At 37.2% G+C, this 19,735-nt stretch overlaps 1 protein-coding gene across 11 annotated transcripts in view; it reads left to right on the top strand.

The window, feature by feature from the left end:
• Nucleotides 1-19,735, top strand: part of LOC149452722 (poly(rC)-binding protein 3-like) — a 1,138,846-nt gene that overhangs the window by 1,109,530 nt on the left and 9,581 nt on the right. For all 11 annotated transcript variants that reach the window (XM_089689053.1, XM_089689056.1, XM_089689055.1 and 8 more), the window contains one exon: nucleotides 1,231-1,400. In XM_089689053.1, coding sequence (XP_089545179.1) covers nucleotides 1,231-1,400 — 170 coding nt within the window. The remainder of the gene's footprint in view (nucleotides 1-1,230; nucleotides 1,401-19,735) is intronic.

Below are 19,735 nucleotides of genomic sequence, written 5' to 3'. Positions count from 1 at the left end.
TAACTATTCTCCAAGTGACTATTCTCCAACATCATGTCGTTTCTTATAAATGCGGTGAAGGTTATTGTTGGATGGGCATTGGATACAGTACAGCGAGCCAGAGTTTATTTTTTTAATTTAAACCTTTTGATGAAAAGAAATTAATATTTTTCTACATACAATGCAAACAATTTTGGATATTATGTATTTTTACCATGGAAGACAACACATACCTTAATGTTACAAAAACATTATTAGTTATGTATGATAAAGTGTACTCCCTGTCTTAAAAGAGAAGTATGGAATTCATTTCTTTCCCCCATTATACCTAACTAGGTGGATGAAGCATCGTGCCGATGCTTCTGCTATCCCCCGCTGGCTCTAAGGGTGAGAACTCAGCGATCACATGAATTGTCCTCTCCAGTCTGAGCAAAGAGCGGGACTGTCAGTCACCGCTGTCTGCTTGCCCCCCCAGCATTCACTGGAGCTCTGGGTTGTGGAGGGGTGGGAGCAGTTATCTCAGTGCTTCGTCGAGAGGCTGACCTAGGTGCTGCTCCAACAGGGAAGTCGGCATCTTTCCCCAGTCTGGACCGGCTGAGTGACATCAGCCGACAGTGGGCTTCAGTTCTGCTGTCAGCTGAAAACGGATCACAGGAGTGCAGAACGAACTGCACTTCTGTGATCCACATGGGAAGTACATCCAAAAGAGCTTTGGCTGTACTTCTCCTTCAAACAAAGATGTAATAGTATTCGCTGAAAGTTCAATAGCCATTTAAATGGTAACCATGGATGAGCTAAGTAGTTTATATAAATTTTCACTGGCCCTGTGGATTGGGAAGGTGAAGGGATAAACAGCAGCATAAAAGTTTTTTCCACTACCCCTCTGTACAGGCTCCACCGCAACTTTTCAATGACCAGAAATTACCGATTTGTTTATTTGACTACAATGGACTTCCCATTAAATTGTAGGGTGGCAGATTAATGGTAACTCTTTATGGACAATAGATACAACCAGCACCATTGTAAAATGGGACAAGAGATCATCTCATGTACAGCCCACCCAGCTTCAGCAATGGATACTTAATTAATAATATATTATAATAAGATATCTTAACAACACCGACATAAGAAAATATAGAAATACTTTAGCTTAGACTGGCATTATGTGGCATTATATTCTTTGATGTTAGTGTATTTATTAATCAGATGTGTATTGCAATTTCTTAATCAAACAATGTTTCTGGTTTTCAGCTAATAGGCTGCATTATTGGGCGACAAGGTAGCAAGATTAACGAAATCAGGCAGATGTCAGGAGCACAGATCAAGATCGCAAATGCTTCAGAAGGCAATGGTGAAAGGCAAGTTACAATCACAGGATCTCCAGCAAATATCAGCTTAGCACAGTACCTCATTAATGCCAGGTAAGTTGTTCTACAACCCTCCCATTAATAAATTACCCTTTCTTAACCCTCAATATTAACTCTATATCTAGTAATCTCTGAAATCCTTTTTTTGCAAATATGTGTACCTTTGATAGGGTTCAGTGGTCATAACTGAAATGGAAGTAGGGAATTTTATATATTTTATTTTCAGAACTATAAACAAAGGGTATTCCATGTGTACTATGTAATTTAAACAGCGCAGCACAAGATGTTTGTTTGCAACAAACTATGTATTCTATTTTAGAGTGAGAAGGCAGCCTATGTCCTGCTGCTCCACCTCAGAGAACTGTTCATGTTTAGAGGTGTAGGAGTTGCACTACAGATACCATGGGGTTGATTTATTAAAGGCAAATAGGCTGTTCAATTTGCAAGGGAAGTTGCACTTTGAAAATGGCTTTTCCCAAGAACTTGCAAAGAATACACAATCACACACAAGAAAATACAGCATTTTTGCTTGCACATGATTGAATGATGGAAGTTAGCAGCGATTTACCTCATTCACGAAGGTCTGGGGAAATTCCTTTTCAAAGTACAACTTCCCTTGCAACCTGAACAGTCTGTTTGCCTTTAGTAAAGCAACCCCTTGTCTCCAGCTTACCAGGAGACAAATAGTAGTGATCATACACTGTTTTCTAAGTCAACCAGTCATTATTCCCCTAAGAAGCCTTGGCTTTTGGTGCCCAAGAACATTATATCACTGCCCAAACCAGCAACAAAATGTCAACAATGGAAGAATGTCATCTAATGTTTATTGGCACCTTTACAAGTGAAGAATGCCTTAAAGGATCAGTCAACCCAACTGTGATATTATAGTTATAGATGAACCCTGGTGGGCTGCAGACTTTCTATATAGCTCAGATATTCCAAGAGCAAGGTTCTTCCTGTCATAATTTCCAACTCTTGTTACTGTCCACTTGGGGGGGTTTGAGTATTTTAGAAACTCGTTTTGTATTTTCTATTGTGTAAATCCAACAGTACTGGCAACTTCTCATTAATGGTCACATGAGGTGTGCAGGCCACATTCAGCACAGTGATTGCAACAACAAAATCCTTGAAATATATAATAAACAGGTTGTTAAAAGTATAACTAAAGACTTTTTTATTTTTAGAAAGAGTGGAGAGGGGTTAAAACATTTGTTAAGTTTTTTTGCTGTCTGTGCCCCCAATTACCATCTCTGTTTGTCCAGTTTACCGATATCATTTAAAGTGAAAGTGAATGAAAACCCAAATTTTCGGTTGTTCATAGAACAGTAATAGAGGGGAAATTTTGCAAGAGGGACACTACTTCTGGAGACCCTCACTTTGGAGGGATAGCCTCTCACTTCTAGTTTTGGCTATGGGACAGGAAGTGAAGGGAAATCTCCTTAGTGGGGCACAGATGTAAAAAACAAAAAAACTTAACTAAGGCTATAGCCCTTCCTTACTCCATCCAAAATCAAATAAAAAGTTTTGCCTTTGGATCTACTTAAACTCCAGCATTTACCAAAAACTAACATTTTAGCCTTGGGCAGATTAACCCAGAGGAGAATTCCAGGTTGAGAAGTAATGTGGATTGAAGGCAGTTGATCAACAAATCCTTAAAGTGGAACTATACACACATCCACTCTAGCGATCTTTCTAGATTCCGATCTTCACCTGTTTTGATTGGCCGGGCCAAGATGGCATCACTCATGTGCATGCATGGGAGATCATTCTTTTTGGCAGATGCCGAAACAGTATAGAAAGCTGCACATGCGCAGCAGAACGTACAGTGCAGACAGGCAGGTAAGGAACATTAATTGCAGAAGAGACATGGTGAGATTTATTTACTAATGCTGGAGAGTGCAAAATCAGGCTCACTTCTGCATAGAAACCAATCAGCTAATAACCTCAGCTTGTCCAATTAGGCTTTGAGAATAAAACCTGGAAGCTAATTAGTTTCTGTGCAGAAGTGAGCCTGATTTTGCACTCTCCAGCTTTAGTAAATAAACCCCCACTATGTCTTTTCTGTATAAAAAAAACCTGGTGTATCATGATTTTTTTGTTTAATTAAAGTTCCACTTTAATATGTAAAGTCAATTTTCTTTTTAGCTTTTATTGCTGTCTGGATCCCCACTGGAAAATTGTACCCCTATATTACTGACCTCTATCATTGAGAAAGTGATTGGGGAAAACAAAATTTGGGGGTTGTCACCAAGAAAAGTAAGAAAGTTGTAAAACATGTTCCTATGACAGCTTTGTAACATGGGAATTCCATTCACTTTGTAAGGACAGGAAGTGAGCAGAAATATCCTTAGTGGAACACAAGCATCAAAAATAACTTTGTGTTTTAACTCGTCCCTAATTTAAAACTAAATTTAAAATTAAAAAAAGAAAAAAACTCTTGCTGACATGCTGTTAATGACATGTTTTAGCCTTTGATTTGGACATCATAGTGCTAGAAATACAGACATCAGCTGGCCAAACACCTTGACAAGGAATTGCTAAAAGTAAGACCTTCAGGAGAAGTAGCTGTTGAAATGGGGGACAAAGATAAAAAAAACTTGCTTTTCATCCCCCATGCACCACTCCACATTATTACTTAGCCTGGAGCATTTCTATAAAGCTATGTATTAGAGTAATCCGTTTACAGATTAAAATAAGAGCAAGAACTGTGCCTGTGTGCCCTCTAATGCAATGACAGAAAAACAGACGGCAAGACTGATTTAATTTGTGAAATGAAAATTACATTCTAGACTTGTTACATAAAAATCTGCTCCTGCAAAAAAGACATGGCATTTGCTTCTACCATTAACAGGGCATGTATGGAAATATTGCTTAAATAAGGAGACATCCAGTTCAAATTCATCAATGACTAGTAACTCATTATAGAAGCTGTGAAGATTAGGGACAGTGAAATAAATGCACCAGATTTGTAGTGTTATACCATAATGCGGCAGATTAAACAAATATACCTTTATTAGTTGAAAAATTGCTGTTATTTACATTGTTTATGTATAACATATGTACATGTGTATCCAAATATGCAATAAAACCCTATTAATGCAAACTCATTATTTCTAAAATTAGAAATTGTTACAAAGCTGCTGTGAATGTCCCTACTTTAAATTTGAACAATAAATTTAGTCACTAAAGTAAATGCAATAACGAATGAAAAGATATATAGACATGAAATGAGATTATAGGGTTTGATCATTTAAATCTGTTTTTTTTCTGTTATATAACTTATGCCTCTCCACTGGGGTATCAGCTTTGATTATAGACATGGATGATGGATGTGCAGACATTTGCATATGTAGGAGAAAACAAATTGGGCACTGATTTATACCATGCATTATCAGTCTTGTTAACTGAGTCAGAATAAATGCCATGTTAGAGTCAGCATCATGCCATGCTAACGGAACTGGGATTGCAGTATGGGAGTCCAACTGTCATTAGTTTAAAGAATGGTAGGGTATCAGCACAATTCTATGAGTGTCCTACTGCCAGTGGAAAGTGTGATGCCATGTTGTCAGAGAAGTACCTTAAAAGAGCAGTAGTATCTTACCAGTCCAGTGGGGTGCCTAGGTACCTAGTTACAAAGGGTACCTGTTTACATGACAATCTTGTTCATGATTGATTAGCAGGCAGGGTAAATATCAACATGGCGTCCCCTTCTCCCCCCATGCTTTATAAAATACAAAAGAACACACTCCACTAGCCACTGTTCCTGCAATCTTTACTTTCAGCTCACATAAGCTCTTTTTTGGGATTTGTACTGTGCAGGGGCGGACTGACAACTCATGGGGCCCCCGGGCAATAGGGGATCATGGGGCCCCTGTGTCCTTGCCCAAACGCAAAAAAGCCTATGAAAAAGGTACCAGGGGCATCTCATGGGGCCCCCTACTGACCCCGGGCGCTCGGGCAGTGGCCGAGTTTCCAAATGGTCAGTCCGCCCCTGGTACTGTGTGATGTCAGCCTCTGACGGTTTAGCCAGCATTGTACAGTTCTCTTTAGACATGTCCAAGCTAAAAGCAAAGCAATAATTTTGTTTCGCTGTCTGGGAATCTATGTCTTTTGTAGCACAGGAATAAATAGGGAAGAAGAATATGTGTATATATATATATATATATATATATATATATATATATATATATATATATATAAACTGCAGGCAAGTATTGCTGAGCAAATAGTTAAATAGGTTACAAACAGGCCAAGTAAATATTCATTCAGCATCAGATGGATATTTTAATTGTCTTTTAAGAATAAAAGATAGAATTTCTCAATGTCAAAACTCCAATTTAGCAAGGAAGACATTTGTGTGTATGTTAGGAAGGACAACACACATATCTATTTCAATAATTTACCATATTTACAGGTACCTATAGACCTATGAACCACAACCAGTCTTATCTTAGAAGTAAAGGGGAATAGGACAAACATTTTCATCACATCCAGTGTTATCTTACCAGTTGTTTGTATTCTGTGCATTTTTTTTTAATAGCCATTACATGTTGACACAGAAGTCATCTAATACATATGAATCCCTGTGAAGTGAATATTACTGTGGGATGAGCATCCATTTATGATACAAGAACACATGTTTATGTGAACTGCTGCCATTTGTTTGGCCAGTTTAGCTCTTGTTCTATGTTCTGAGGTTCACACACTCAGCTTGTCATTGTCTGAAAAGGACTTACCTGTTGAATTCTACAACGGTCTACTAAGGCAACAATGTTATCTTGGCTGTTCAAGACTCTCAATGCAGACACTGTTAGGGTCCTTTCACACTGGGGCACTCCACTCCATTCCAAATTAGTGCAAAATGGGATGGATATCAATTTTTGTCTGCATTTTGACAGTGGTGGACCCATGATGGTTTCATTGTCAGCCAGATATAAAAGAACTTTGATTTCCATTCTCCCATCTGCCACATTTAGGTCCAGACCTAGAAAAACTCAGAGGTAGGTGAAAGTAAATGGACACAAGTCCATGTATATCCATCTGCTTATACACCTGAACTTAGCTTCTGATCAGGCCCACCTGGAAAACTGGCAGGCAATCCTGATTGGAAAGCTGTGTGAAGGCAGCCTTAGGCTGGCCATACACTATACAATTTTCTGTCCAATTTCTGCCCAATTTCCTTTAGATTTATGCTGTAGTGCAAGAGCCTGCCTAACTGGATACAATTGAAAGTGTTGTTAGGTTTGACCTCCTATTTTGTTTTTTGGTAAATCTAAACCAAAACTCTCAAGAAAATGGTATAATGTATGGCCAGCCTACATGTGTATGTTAAGCCAAAAATATTTTCTAGTTTTTGATAGGGTTGGGAAGGATTCTTGTCAGGTTTTTAGTGCTATCTGCAGTTCTGTTAGTTCTTGTGTACATTTGCAGTTGGAAGGTGCTAAAAACATGTGTCTGAGTTGTGTTTTTACCATCCTCCAACCGATTTCCCTTAAGCTACCAAGGCAGCAGCCAGGGGTGTACCCAAGCAAAGAATCACAGCTGCAGCAGGAATTATACCCCCTGTTCTGTTCAGCAGGTACTACTGCCTGCTGAATGGGACCCATTCAAGTGAGGTGTTGCAACCACAACACAACCACGTGTTATGCATGCTGCTGCAGCATTTAAAGAGCTAAAACAGAAGATGATAAGACAACATATCACCTCCTCACTGCTTAGCAAAGGCTTCTGATATGGGATCTGAGTGCAGATTTCTTTGCTGAAGAGTGTCAGTCCGTGTTGCAAGTGTAAACGAGTCCTCAGGCAGATTTACCCTCACTTCCTGTCCTCCTGAAAATGGTTTTACCTGAAAGAGGTGAGATAAAAAAAATGATTTCCATTTGTGTTGCTGTTGGAATGTTTGATTTACTGCCAGTTTGGTAAAGGGTTGTCAGCAGGACAGGAAGTGAAGGGAAAATCTCTCTAAAAGAGCAGATAAAAGGAAAAACCTGACAGAGGTTCTAACATATCCAAACTCTACCCAAAACTAAGAAAATACATTTGGCAGGACATACACTTTAACAATACTGGCTAATTTGTATTCATGTCCTAGCAATTCAGCTTATATGAGTGGCATGACCTCTCTATGATGCATTGCTATGTGTTAGCTAAACGCTTATAAGTCAGCTATTCACAAATCTGCAATAAACTTCTCATTGGCTGAATTCCAAATCTCACACTTTATAAGGAACATGGCAAAAAGGAATACAGAAGTTGCTATTGGCTGTTATCGGTAGTTTAGGTTCTTCTTAAGACAGTGACCTGGAAAATCTCATACATGTATGTTTGTTCTGGGTCAGTGACTTACTAAATAGAGCAATAAGGACAAAGATAACAATCCCGGAGCTTTCCTTTAAAGTGATATTAAACCCTCAGTTTGTTAAAGCGCTTTCAGCAACTGATTTAATCACTTACTGAGCACACAGCGTTTTATCTTTTAATCCTTGCCCATACTTCTGCTTAAGCTAGTACCATGACTGCGGCTTCAGATTTTCTGTTTCAGGGAGGCTCCTTTCTCTTGCAGAATCCTATGGAGTCACCCTTGCATGCAGGGACTAGAGTTATGTCTTCCTACACTGTGTGCATCAAAAGAAATACACAGCCCCGTAGCCTAGAACACGGTGTCAAATTGGCGGCCCTCCAGCTGTTGCCAAACTACAATCCCATGAGGCATTGCAAGATTGACAGTTACAAGCATGACTCCCAAAGGCAGAGGCATGATAGGACTTGTAGTTTCGCGACAGCTGGAGGGCCACCAGTTTGACACCCCTGGCCTAGAATGACAAGTCACTCCCCTGCCCCTTCCTTCTCCAAGCTAGCAGACTGGCTGGAGACTGCACCACTGATAGAGCAGGAGCCAGCAGCATTGAAAATTGTAAATTGCAAGTGCTTGGGAAAGAATTTTACCAAATAGTTTACTGGGGAATGTTTTTATTTGTGCTCAATGTGCTAAGCTATAAAACACTGAGGGTTTAATACTACTTTAATGATGTTGCCCACACATTTGTATTGCTATGAAAGAATGGATGTTTTTCATGTTGCACCATTTGATATTAAATTCATTATCTTTCTTATATTCATAATATTTTAACTCTAAAAATCAAAGCGACTAATCATATGTCTTTGTAATAAAGTATTTGTTAATGATAGTTTTTTCCTTTTCTGTATACATCACAACACAGCATGTAATATTCTGTTTCACTTTGTGTTCATGGATTTTCTCCACAGTGTCTGTATCACATTTTGGGGATATCTATATTTTACATTGTCAATGTCTAACATTTTAGATACAGGTTTGAAGAGCAGAACTTTTTTGGTATTGATGTTATCAATATCAGCACCTTTATTGAATCAATTATCAGTGCTAGGTTCCATTAAGAGCTAGCATACAGCTTGACATGCCTGTGCTCTGGATATTGGCTTTAACTTTTATTTGTCTGAATCCCAGGCAAGGATTTATTTTCTGAGAAAGGTGATGCTTCTTTGAAGACTTTGTTATAGATGTAAACTAACAGAAAAAAAAGAAAGTAAAAGAAAAAATTATAGGAAAGACTTTTATTCTTACTGGGGAGATCTGCTGTCTGGATTTTATCTCACCCTCATTATTATTATTATTATTTTTTTATTAAAGAGGTTTTGTTGCCATATGCATATAGCATAACAGGTAACCATCATTATTTTTATTACTACTGCTGTTATCACATACAGTATATACTATGTACATATGTACTTTATGGTACATTATTTGAGCTGGTCTTTGAGGTCCTTTTTTTAAAATAGGTTTGAGGAATATATAGATGTGGTACCAAAATGCACAGCTGGTTACCTCAATGCTGACATAATTTGTATACTCCTTTCTGCTCTGCATACCTGTTCAAAATTGTCACAATAACTATTAACTAATTATTAAATAACTGATTTTTTTTAGCAAATTAAAAAATAAGCCAAAAATGACAACAATGTTAAATAATGCCTTGACTACCTTAAAGTGTATTTTAAAGTGTATCTACATTTATAAACAATCATTGTATATATTGCAGCTTACCAGTCTTTAGATGTGGTAGCTTCATTAGTTTCTGTTTGTCAAAGTTTCTTTCCTAATTTTCATCTGGTAATCCTCCCAGTAACACACTTCCTGTCCTAGGATGACAACGCTCACTTGCCGTACTATATTTATAGACGAGCAGCAATATCATCGTAAGCTGTTCTCCTGGTATAAACTACAAACAACTCCCCCTTTCCTCATCTCTGTTACGTAAGAGAAAGTGTTATGTAGTCCACAATAGATAGCCGGGAAAGTTTGAGGCATGAACTCAGAATCCAGGAGGTTATAAGGACACTATAGTTCTGGTAGGATCAACAGCTAGATTTTTTTGTTCTTGTGGAAAATGTACCAAACCCAAAAAATAAAAACAAATGCAGCCACCATATCTAAGGACTGACAAGCTGCAATATATTACATTTTTAATCTCTGGGTTAGACATCTTTCAAGCATTGGTGGCCTCCTGAAAATACTAGTTGTCTGGCTCTCATGTTACTCTTTGGCTTTGGTGCATCCTGAACCAATGGCCTGGAACACGTTTGCAGCTGGTGAAGTCAGTGTCAAATTAGAACTAAATTTTCATCATGCTTCAGGCCACTGAGAAATCGTCAAAGCCAGGGGGTTAGCATGTCAACCAGACAACCTGTATTTTAAACAGAGATCAACAATGGATTGTCTCTTTCAGCGCATAGTTATTGAAGATGTATTATGTGAAATTTTGCTTCTAATCAACAAGCAAGCAGATATACAATGGGGTTGATTTACTAAAACTGGGGAGTGCAATATCTAGTGCAGCATGCATGGTAGCCAATCAGTTTCTAACTTCACCTTGTTCAATTAAGCTTTGACAAAAAAACCCTGGAAACTGACTGGTTTCTATGCAGAGCTGCACCACATTTTGCACTCTCCTGTTTTAGTAAATCAACCACAGTATATATATTAGCAAGAGAACATTCTTTGCTTAGCTGGAGTTAGAGTGCGCACATTTAGAGTCAGAGTACCTTGTACTTTACAGATGTCCATTATTTAAGCTGGAGATCCAGCATTGCTATATTTACAGGTTACATCCTAAGGATGGAGAGTGGACATGAAGAAAGGGTCACAAATTAACCTTAAAGCCTAAGTTTAGGCACAATAAAAGCAAAAATCAGCACAGGGGATATTATTTACTATTAATTTTATGCATCCATTATGCTGCTGGCTCCTGCTTTTCTTGAAATCTTCATCCTCTGACCCCCCACCCTACTTCTGCCAAGTAAATCTTCCAATGCGCTGCAGATTAATAGTACTGAGGGACCTGTGTCATCACGACTGCCTGACTATGCTCGCCCTTTCCTCGCCGCTCCTCCATTCATAGAAGCTGTACTATAGCTTCTATGAATGAAACATGATCTACGTATGACTAGAGGGGGAAGACCTTTCAATCATCCACCCATCCTCTATTCACAGATTCTGTTTCATCCATACAAACTATAATATGGCCTCTATGATTAAAGGAGCTAGGTAGAAAGAGTGGGCTTAGCAGGCACTCTTGATGAATGCCTGTCACAGCTCCCTAAGTTCTATTAATCCCTCCCGCACCAGAAGATGATGGTAGTGAGGGTGGGGGTTTGGAGGATGAAGATTTCAAGCAAAGCAGGAGCCAACACCACAATGGACACATCAGATTAGTAAATAATGTCCCTTTTGCTTTTTTTATTTTTTTATTTGACTAAACGTAGGTTCTAAAGAGTATTGACGTGAAAACTGATTTTCTATTATATATATGTATAACTTGCGAGCCAAAAAAATTTTATAATGTGCTTCAGTGGATCACCAACATTCAACACATAACTCAAACTGTGCAAACTAATTGTATACCTATAAATGTAGCGCTCCCTAATACCATAATAGTAAATAAATATATGATTGCATCTGTGATAACATACAATATAAATTCAAAATTAAATATAACAAATAAAGTGACAGTGATTAAAAATCAAACACTAAAATTGTGATTATTAGCAAAGTATTCTTAACTAGACAATCTACAATTTCTGGGGAAATTGTGTAAAGTGTTCTTGCCGCAACCTTTACCAAATGATTGATGAAATGTAAGCAGTGCACATTGCAAGCCTGATAGTGAGAAATGCATTTCAGCTTGTATTTTGAAGCTCACAGTCCAGCCTGGTGAGTCATCTGCCTCTTGAGTGACCTTTGGTTGCTGCACCTGGAGAGGGCGGAGTAGGCTCACTGTGCTGAGACAGCTGGGTTGCTATGACAACTCACTCTGAGAGGAATGTCAGCATGTGTGTTCTAAACAGGCTTTTTAAACTTGCCAAGTTCAATTGCGTGCTAAAATTAGTATTAATTAAATATTAAAGAAAAGAAACATAGTGTCTTATCCGGGATATCAATTATTTATTTTTTTTTTTATTTTAATTTTTTTTTATTTTAATTTTATTTTAATTTTAATTTTTATTATTTTATTTTATTTTAAATTTTATTTTTATTTTATTTTAATTTTATATTTATTTTTATTTTAATTTTATATTTATTTTTATTTTAATTTTAATTTTATTTTAATTTTATTTTTAATTTTATTTTTATTTTTAATTTTATTTTTATTTTTATTTTAATTTTATGTTAATTTAATTTTATGTTAATTTAATTTTATTTTAATTTTTATTTTAATTTTATTTTTATTTTAATTTTATGTTAATTTTATTTTGATTTTAATTTTTTTTTTATTTTTATTTTATTTTTATTTTAATTTTTATTTTTATTTTATTTTTAATTTTATTTTAATTTTAATTTTATTTTTTTTTTTATTTTAATTAAATTTTTTTTTTTTTTTTTTTTTTTATCCAGACTGAATAATAATACCATCTCATTTATACAGAAGGAACTGTCATTCCCACTGCAAATATTTTTTATTTATTTTAATTTTTATTTAATTTTAATTTTATTTTAATTTTATTTTTATTTTAATTTTATGTTAATTTTAATTTTATTTTTATTTTAATTTTAATTTTAATTTTATTTTATTTTTAATTTTATTTTTATTTTTAATTTTATTTTAATTTTAATTTTTAATTTTATTTTTATTTTAATTTTATTTTATTTTTATTTTTATCCAGACTGAATAATAACACCATCTCATTTATACAGAAGGAACTGTCATTCCCACTGCAAATATTTTTTATTTTTTATTTATATTTTTCATTCATAGTTTTTGTTTTTTCACATTGATAAATTAATTTATTTGATATATTTACACAAATCATATATTTAAGTATAATTAATTGATGTAATTATTTGATTATCGGTGGTACACTTATGAAATCATTATATCACATAAGGTAGAATATATTGGAGCGCGGTACACTACTGGTATTCGTGAACATTTTTAGTGACAGCAGGGTTAGCTGAACGTTTTGATATAAGATATGTGTAGGTGGGCTTGAAAATGGCAGAGTGATGGCAGTTTACAAATCATGTTCTGATTTTTCTGATTTTTCCTTTGCACACTCTAGCTGTGCTGTGCTGCTCAATGCATTCCTCTGGGAAAATTTCGCCGCAAAAACCGCGATATTTCTTGAACGATTCGGCGAAACGTTCTACAAAGTAATAGCAATCCGATCGGGATCAATGCGCACGTTTTGATATATTACTTGTCTTTGTAGTGTAAAAACTGTGGGAGGAGTTAGCGTGGCAAATATGGCTATAATAAGAATAAGAATTAGATTTCAAATATGGCAGAGAAGAGCGGTTAAAAACAAACTGCTTCAAATTGCTCACTTCACTGGCGTCTTCACAATTTCTGTGGAAATTGTGTGGTGTTCTGGCCTCCACACAACTGGAGTGGGCAGGTTAGCTTTTGTCTCTCTGCTTCCTGCTCACACAGCTGTGTTCCTATGGCAACTCCCTCCACACCAAGGGCAGAGTCATGGTTATAAACAAACTGCTCCAAGTTGCTGACATCACTGGCGATTGCCATCTTCAAACGGTTGTAGTTTTAAAAGTATACATGCTACCGTGAAAAGGCTTATATTGTGACAATCACAAGAAACAGACCTAAATTTTGATATATAGTATGTCTCTGCAATATTAAAAATGAAGGCACAGTCGCAGTTTAAAAACGTCCCTTAAAATTTCTTGTGTCTAAAGTGGAGTTTCAATGAAAGTCAATGGGAGGAGTGAGGTGCAAACAAATGGTCATATTCTGAAAACTATCAGGAGTATGTCCTAGCCGTGAACATTTTTAGTGACAGCAGGGTTAGCTGAACGTTTTGATATAAGATATGTGTAGGTGGGCTTGAAAATGACATAGTTATGGCAGTTTACAAATCATGTTCTGATTTTTCCTTTCACACTGCAGCTTTCTCACTCTAATGTGACTCAGCTGCCCCCTGAGTGACCTTTGCTTGCACCTGTTACCTCAGTCAGTCACAGGTGTGTGAGGAGCTGTGCTCTAAACAGGCTGTTTAAACTTGCCAAATTCACTGGCGATTGCCATCTTCAAACGCTTGTAGTTTTAAAAGTATAAATGCTACCGTGAAAAGGTTTATATTGTGACAATCACAAGAAAAAGACCTACAGTTTGATGTATAGTATGTCTCTGAAAGATAACAAATGAAGGCACAGTCGCAGTTTAAAAACGTCCCTTAAAATGTCTGGTGTCTAGAGTGGAGTTTCAATGAAAGTCAATGGGAGGGGTGATGTGCAAACAAATGGTCATATTCTGAAAACTATCAGGAGTATGTCCTAGCCGTGAACATTTTTAGTGACAGCAGGGTTAGCTAAACGTTTTGATATAAGATATGTGTAGGTGGGCTTGAAAATGGCAGAGTGATGGCAGTTTACAAATCATGTTCTGATTTTTCCTTTGCACACTCTAGCTGTGCACTGCTGCCACTCTACATGCACCATTCATTCCTATGGGAAAATTTCGCCACAAAAACCGCGATATTTCTTGAACGATTCGGCGAAACGTTCCACAAAGTAATAGCAATCCGATCGGGAACAATCCGCACGTTTTGATATATTACTTGTCTTTGTAGTGTAAAAACTGTGGGAGGAGTTAGCGTGGCAAATTTGGCTATAATAATAAGAATAAGAATAAAAATAAGAATAAATTAATTTATTTTATATATTTACACAAATCATATATTTAAGTATAATTAATTGATGTAATTATTTGATTATCGGTGGTACACTTATGAATTCATTATATCACATAAGGTAGAATATATTGGAGCGCGGTACACTACTGGTATTCGTGAACATTTTTAGTGACAGCAGGGTTAGCTGAACGTTTTGATATAAGATATGTGTAGGTGGGCTTGAAAATGGCAGAGTGATGGCAGTTTACAAATCATGTTCTGATTTTTCTGATTTTTCCTTTGCACACTCTAGCTGTGCTGTGCTGCTCAATGCATTCCTATGGGAAAATTTCGCCGCAAAAACCGCGATATTTCTTGAACGATTCGGCGAAACGTTCTACAAAGTAATAGCAATCCGATCGGGATCAATGCGCACGTTTTGATATATTACTTGTCTTTGTAGTGTAAAAACTGTGGGAGGAGTTAGCGTGGCAAATATGGCTATAATAAGAATAAGAATTAGATTTCAAATATGGCAGAGAAGAGCGGTTAAAAACAAACTGCTTCAAATTGCTTACTTCACTGGTGTCTTCACAATTTCTGTGGAAATTGTGTGGTGTTCTGGCCTCCACACAACTGGAGTGGGCAGGTTAGCTTTTGTCTCTCTGCTTCCTGCTCACACAGCTGGGTTCCTATGGCAACTCCCTCCACACCAAGGGCAGAGTCATGGTTATAAACAAACTGCTCCAAGTTGCTGACATCACTGGCGATTGCCATCTTCAAACGCTTGTAGATTTAAAAGTATAAATGCTACCGTGAAAAGGCTTATATTGTGACAATCACAAGAAACAGACCTAAATTTTGATGTATAGTATGTCTCTGCAATATTAAAAATGAAGGCACAGTCGCAGTTTAAAAACGTCCCTTAAAATTTCTTGTGTCTAAAGTGGAGTTTCAATGAAAGTCAATGGGAGGAGTGAGGTGCAAACAAATGGTCATATTCTGAAAACTATCAGGAGTATGTCCTAGCCGTGAACATTTTTAGTGACAGCAGGGTTAGCTGAACGTTTTGATATAAGATATGTGTAGGTGGGCTTGAAAATGACATAGTTATGGCAGTTTACAAATCATGTTCTGATTTTTCCTTTCACACTGTAGATTTCTCACTCTAATGTGACTCAGCTGCCCCCTGAGTGACCTTTGCTTGCACCTGTTACCTCAGTCAGTCACAGGTGTGTGAGGAGCTGTGCTGAAAACAGGCTGTTTAAACTTGCCAAGTTCACTGGCGATTGCCATTTTCAAACACTTGTAGTTTTAAAAGTATACATGCTACCGTGAAAAGGTTTATATTGTGACAATCACAAGAAAAAGACCTAAATTTTGATATATAGTATGTCTCTGCAATATTAAAAATGAAGGCACAGTCGCAGTTTAAAAACGTCCCTTAAAATTTCTTGTGTCTAAAGTGGAGTTTCAATGAAAGTCAATGGGAGGGGTGAGGTCCAAACAAATGGTCATATTGTGAAAACTATCAGGAGTATGTCCTAGCCGTGAACATTTTTAGTGACAGCAGGGTTAGCTGAACGTTTTGATATAAGATATGTGTAGGTGGGCTTGAAAATGGCAGAGTGATGGCAGTTTACAAATCATGTTCTGATTTTTCCTTTGCACACTCTAGCTGTGCTCTGCTGCCACTCTAGATGCACCATTCATTCCTATGGGAAAATTTTGCCGCAAAAACCGCGATATTTCTTGAACGATTCGGCGAAACGTTCCACAAAGTAATAGCAATCCGATCGGGAACAATCCGCACGTTTTGATATATTACTTGTCTTTGTAGTGTAAAAACTGTGGGAGGAGTTAGCGTGGCAAATTTGGCTATAATAATAAGAATAAGAATAAAAATAAGAATAAGAATATATTTGTGAGATAACAATAAGTGTTCCTTGCTATGCAAGAACACTTAATAATAGTCCCATCAATCAATAAACAGTCCAATAATAGTGATAAAGTGATTCATAAATCATCAATTGGTGACTTTCGGTGAATCCTCCAAGCAGTAAAAATGTGCGCTCACCTCCTTCTATGCCTATAAAATAGGCTATATACGCTTGTGGTTCACAAAACCTGGAACCTGCCAGAATAGTTGCAGTATAGAATGGATGTGAGGTCCTTCCTATGGATGACAAGGCTAACCCCTTGGTTGCTGGATATCCCTGCAGGGATTAATCCCTCCTTCAGCTGTAAGAGATCACTTGCTTTACTCCTCTGAGAATGAGTTGTCTTTGTCCTTGGGGGCAGAAGAAAAAGGAGGGACATCTGCTGGGAAACAAACTCGGTCCTCTGGATTAATGATACCTTCCAATTTGTTCTTCCCACCACTCTATTTTCAAGCAGTCTTCTAGTCAGTCTTTCAACGTCACAGGTAGCTTCCCTTCTCCAGTGGTGGTGGTGAGGTCCTTCTGTGGCTTCTTCAAGCATACAAAACCCTGGAGTAGACCAGCACAGTGTGGGAAACTAACATTTGGAGAATGCTACAAGTGGTAGCGCTTTACTTGAATTCTCCAAATGTTAGTTTCCCACACTGTGCTGGTCTACTCCAGGGTTTTGTATGCTTGAAGAAGCCACAGAAGGACCTCACCACCACCACTGGAGAAGGGAAGCTATCTGTGACGTTGAAAGACTGACTAGAAGACTGCTTGAAAATAGAGTGGTGGGAAGAACAAATTGGAAGGTATCATTAATCCAGAGGACCGAGTTTGTTTCCCAGCAGATGTCCCTCCTTTTTCTTCTGCCCCCAAGGACAAAGACAACTCATTCTCAGAGGAGTAAAGCAAGTGATCTCTAACAGCTGAAGGAGGGATTATTCCCTGCAGGGATATCCAGCAAACAAGGGGTTCGCCTTGTCATCCATAGGAAGGACCTCACATCCATTCTATACTGCAACTATTCTGGCAGGTTCCAGGTTTTGTGAACCACAAGCGTATATAGCCTGTTTTATAGGCATAGAAGGAGGTGAGCGCACATTTTTACTGCTTGGAGGATTCACGGAAAGTCACCAATTGATGATTTATGAATCACTTTATCACTATTATTGGACTGTTTATTGATTGATGGGACTATTATTAAGAATACTATGCTAATAATCACAATTTTAGTGTTTGATTTTTAATCACTGTCACTTTATTTGTTATATTTAATTTTGAATTTATGGCGTATGTTATCACAGATGGAATCATATATTTATTTACTATTGTGATATTAGGGAGCGCAACATTTATAGGTATACAAATGAGTTTCTATTATGCTAACGTACTTATGCTGCAGAATACAAATTAGACACCAACTGACAAGTTATAACAGCCTGTCAGCAAAAACTCCTTGGCACTCGATTCCCCTACACCCTGCCTACAGTAGGATGGGCTGGACATAAGAAGTGTGCCCCTACTATCAGCTTCAGCATGTTCAAATTGTACGTATGCGCAGTGCTCCCTCTTTTCCTCTAGCATTAGTGGCTCAACTGTTGTTGCTAGGGAGGAAAGCATGGAAGCACATGCATGCAGTTGGAACTAACTGGAGAGGCCAGTTTCAATGTCCAGCCCAAGACAAGGGTGGACTGACAACTCATGGGGCCCCCAGGCAATAGGGGATCATGGGGCCCCTGTGTCCTTGCCCACACTCAAAAAAGCCTATAAAAAAGGTACCAGGGGCATTTTATGGGGCCCCCTACTGACCCCGGGCAGTGCCCGAGTGCTCGAATGGTCAGTCCGCCCCTGGCCCAAGACAATGAGTTTTTATTGAGAGGTAGTGAACAGTCTACACATATGGAGGGGAAAAGGAACACCATTTTTACAGTCTAAACCACGGTGTGAGTATAGTGCTGGGAATCCTGGATATGCATCCAGGATAAACTGATCCTTTAAGTAAAAGTGTTAAATTAATTTACTTAATTGAGGTATCAAAAGCCCAACATTGTAAATTAATATGCCTTGTTGAACAGAGTTCTTCTTTATTCAGATTTTCTATTTTTATCCTAAAATAATGTTTTGGTACAATTATTTATATTTTATTTATGACAACAGGACATGAAGTCTACATTTTTCCTCCCGTAATATGTTTAAGTATTGAACATTTTTATGCTTTGGCAGCTTTACTCAATAATCATATTGATGTTCCTATTAGTGTGTCAACAAGAGGAACATTGACAAAATAGTTTAAGAGTAATTCATTTTAAATGTAAAAAGTATAAAATGAGTCTACGATGTTAACACTATATCTTCTTTAGTCTGCTTTAAAGCAGAAAGAAGAGGGAGGACTAGTACACTTACGTTTGTGATCCCAAAACTACAAAAAATGCTTAACTAAAAACAGGAGATTTCAAGGACAGTCTTAGAAAAGGAAAAATTATGCAGATATACCCACAAGCGTGTACATTAAAATGTTTGCATGTCTTTGTAAATGACCCTTACAGATATCATCTGAGATCATCATGAGATGATTTATTCTTTAAATACCCATAATATATTTGTGGTAAATTGTCTAAAAACATGGCAAACCATATTTTTTTAAATCCATTGCACCTATATATAGTACTTTCCTTTAATGCAGTTCTGTTGAAATTACTGAGATAAGGAGAATTTGTCATCCCAGCTCCCTGGGAATAATAAACCTGAACTCCAGGCAAACAGCTAAATACACAGATGAAATGCATAAGCTGTTTTACCTACCAAAGGGTTTGTATACCTGTGTATCCCTTTCTGAAATTCACACAGCCCTATCTCATAGCATGTGAGACCTGATTTTACTCTGCTGCAGTTATGTAATTCTTAAAGGTCTTGTCCTAACCCCAGCCTGTGAATGGTCAAATAAAAGAGAAGCAGCACACTGATGAGCACATCTCCTTGTCACTCTGACCTATCCTCTTATCAGCATCTTCCTTGTTAACACATGAGCACTGCAGCACAACGTGTTGGCTCCTTGTGCTGCTTCTCTTTCTTCCACTCTATACAAGGAATGCCAAAACACTCATACCATGTATAATTTAGGTACTCAAACAGCTTGCATTAAACAAAAAAACAATAATAATTATGTATTAACAAATACAGAGTTGCATTGGTCTGTGTCTTTTATAACTGCCTGGAGTCCAGCTTTAACTTTACACCAGTCATTTGCTTTATTTTTGTAGCACACAATTAATAATGGTAAGATCAACATGTGTATAGATA

The sequence above is a fragment of the Staurois parvus genome, unplaced genomic scaffold, assembly GCF_062004578.1.
Source record: "Staurois parvus isolate SC_StPar_1 unplaced genomic scaffold, SC_StPar_1.0 ptg000468l, whole genome shotgun sequence".
In the NCBI taxonomy this organism is placed as follows: domain Eukaryota; kingdom Metazoa; phylum Chordata; class Amphibia; order Anura; family Ranidae; genus Staurois; species Staurois parvus.
This window is presented reverse-complemented; position numbering and strand designations above follow the sequence as displayed.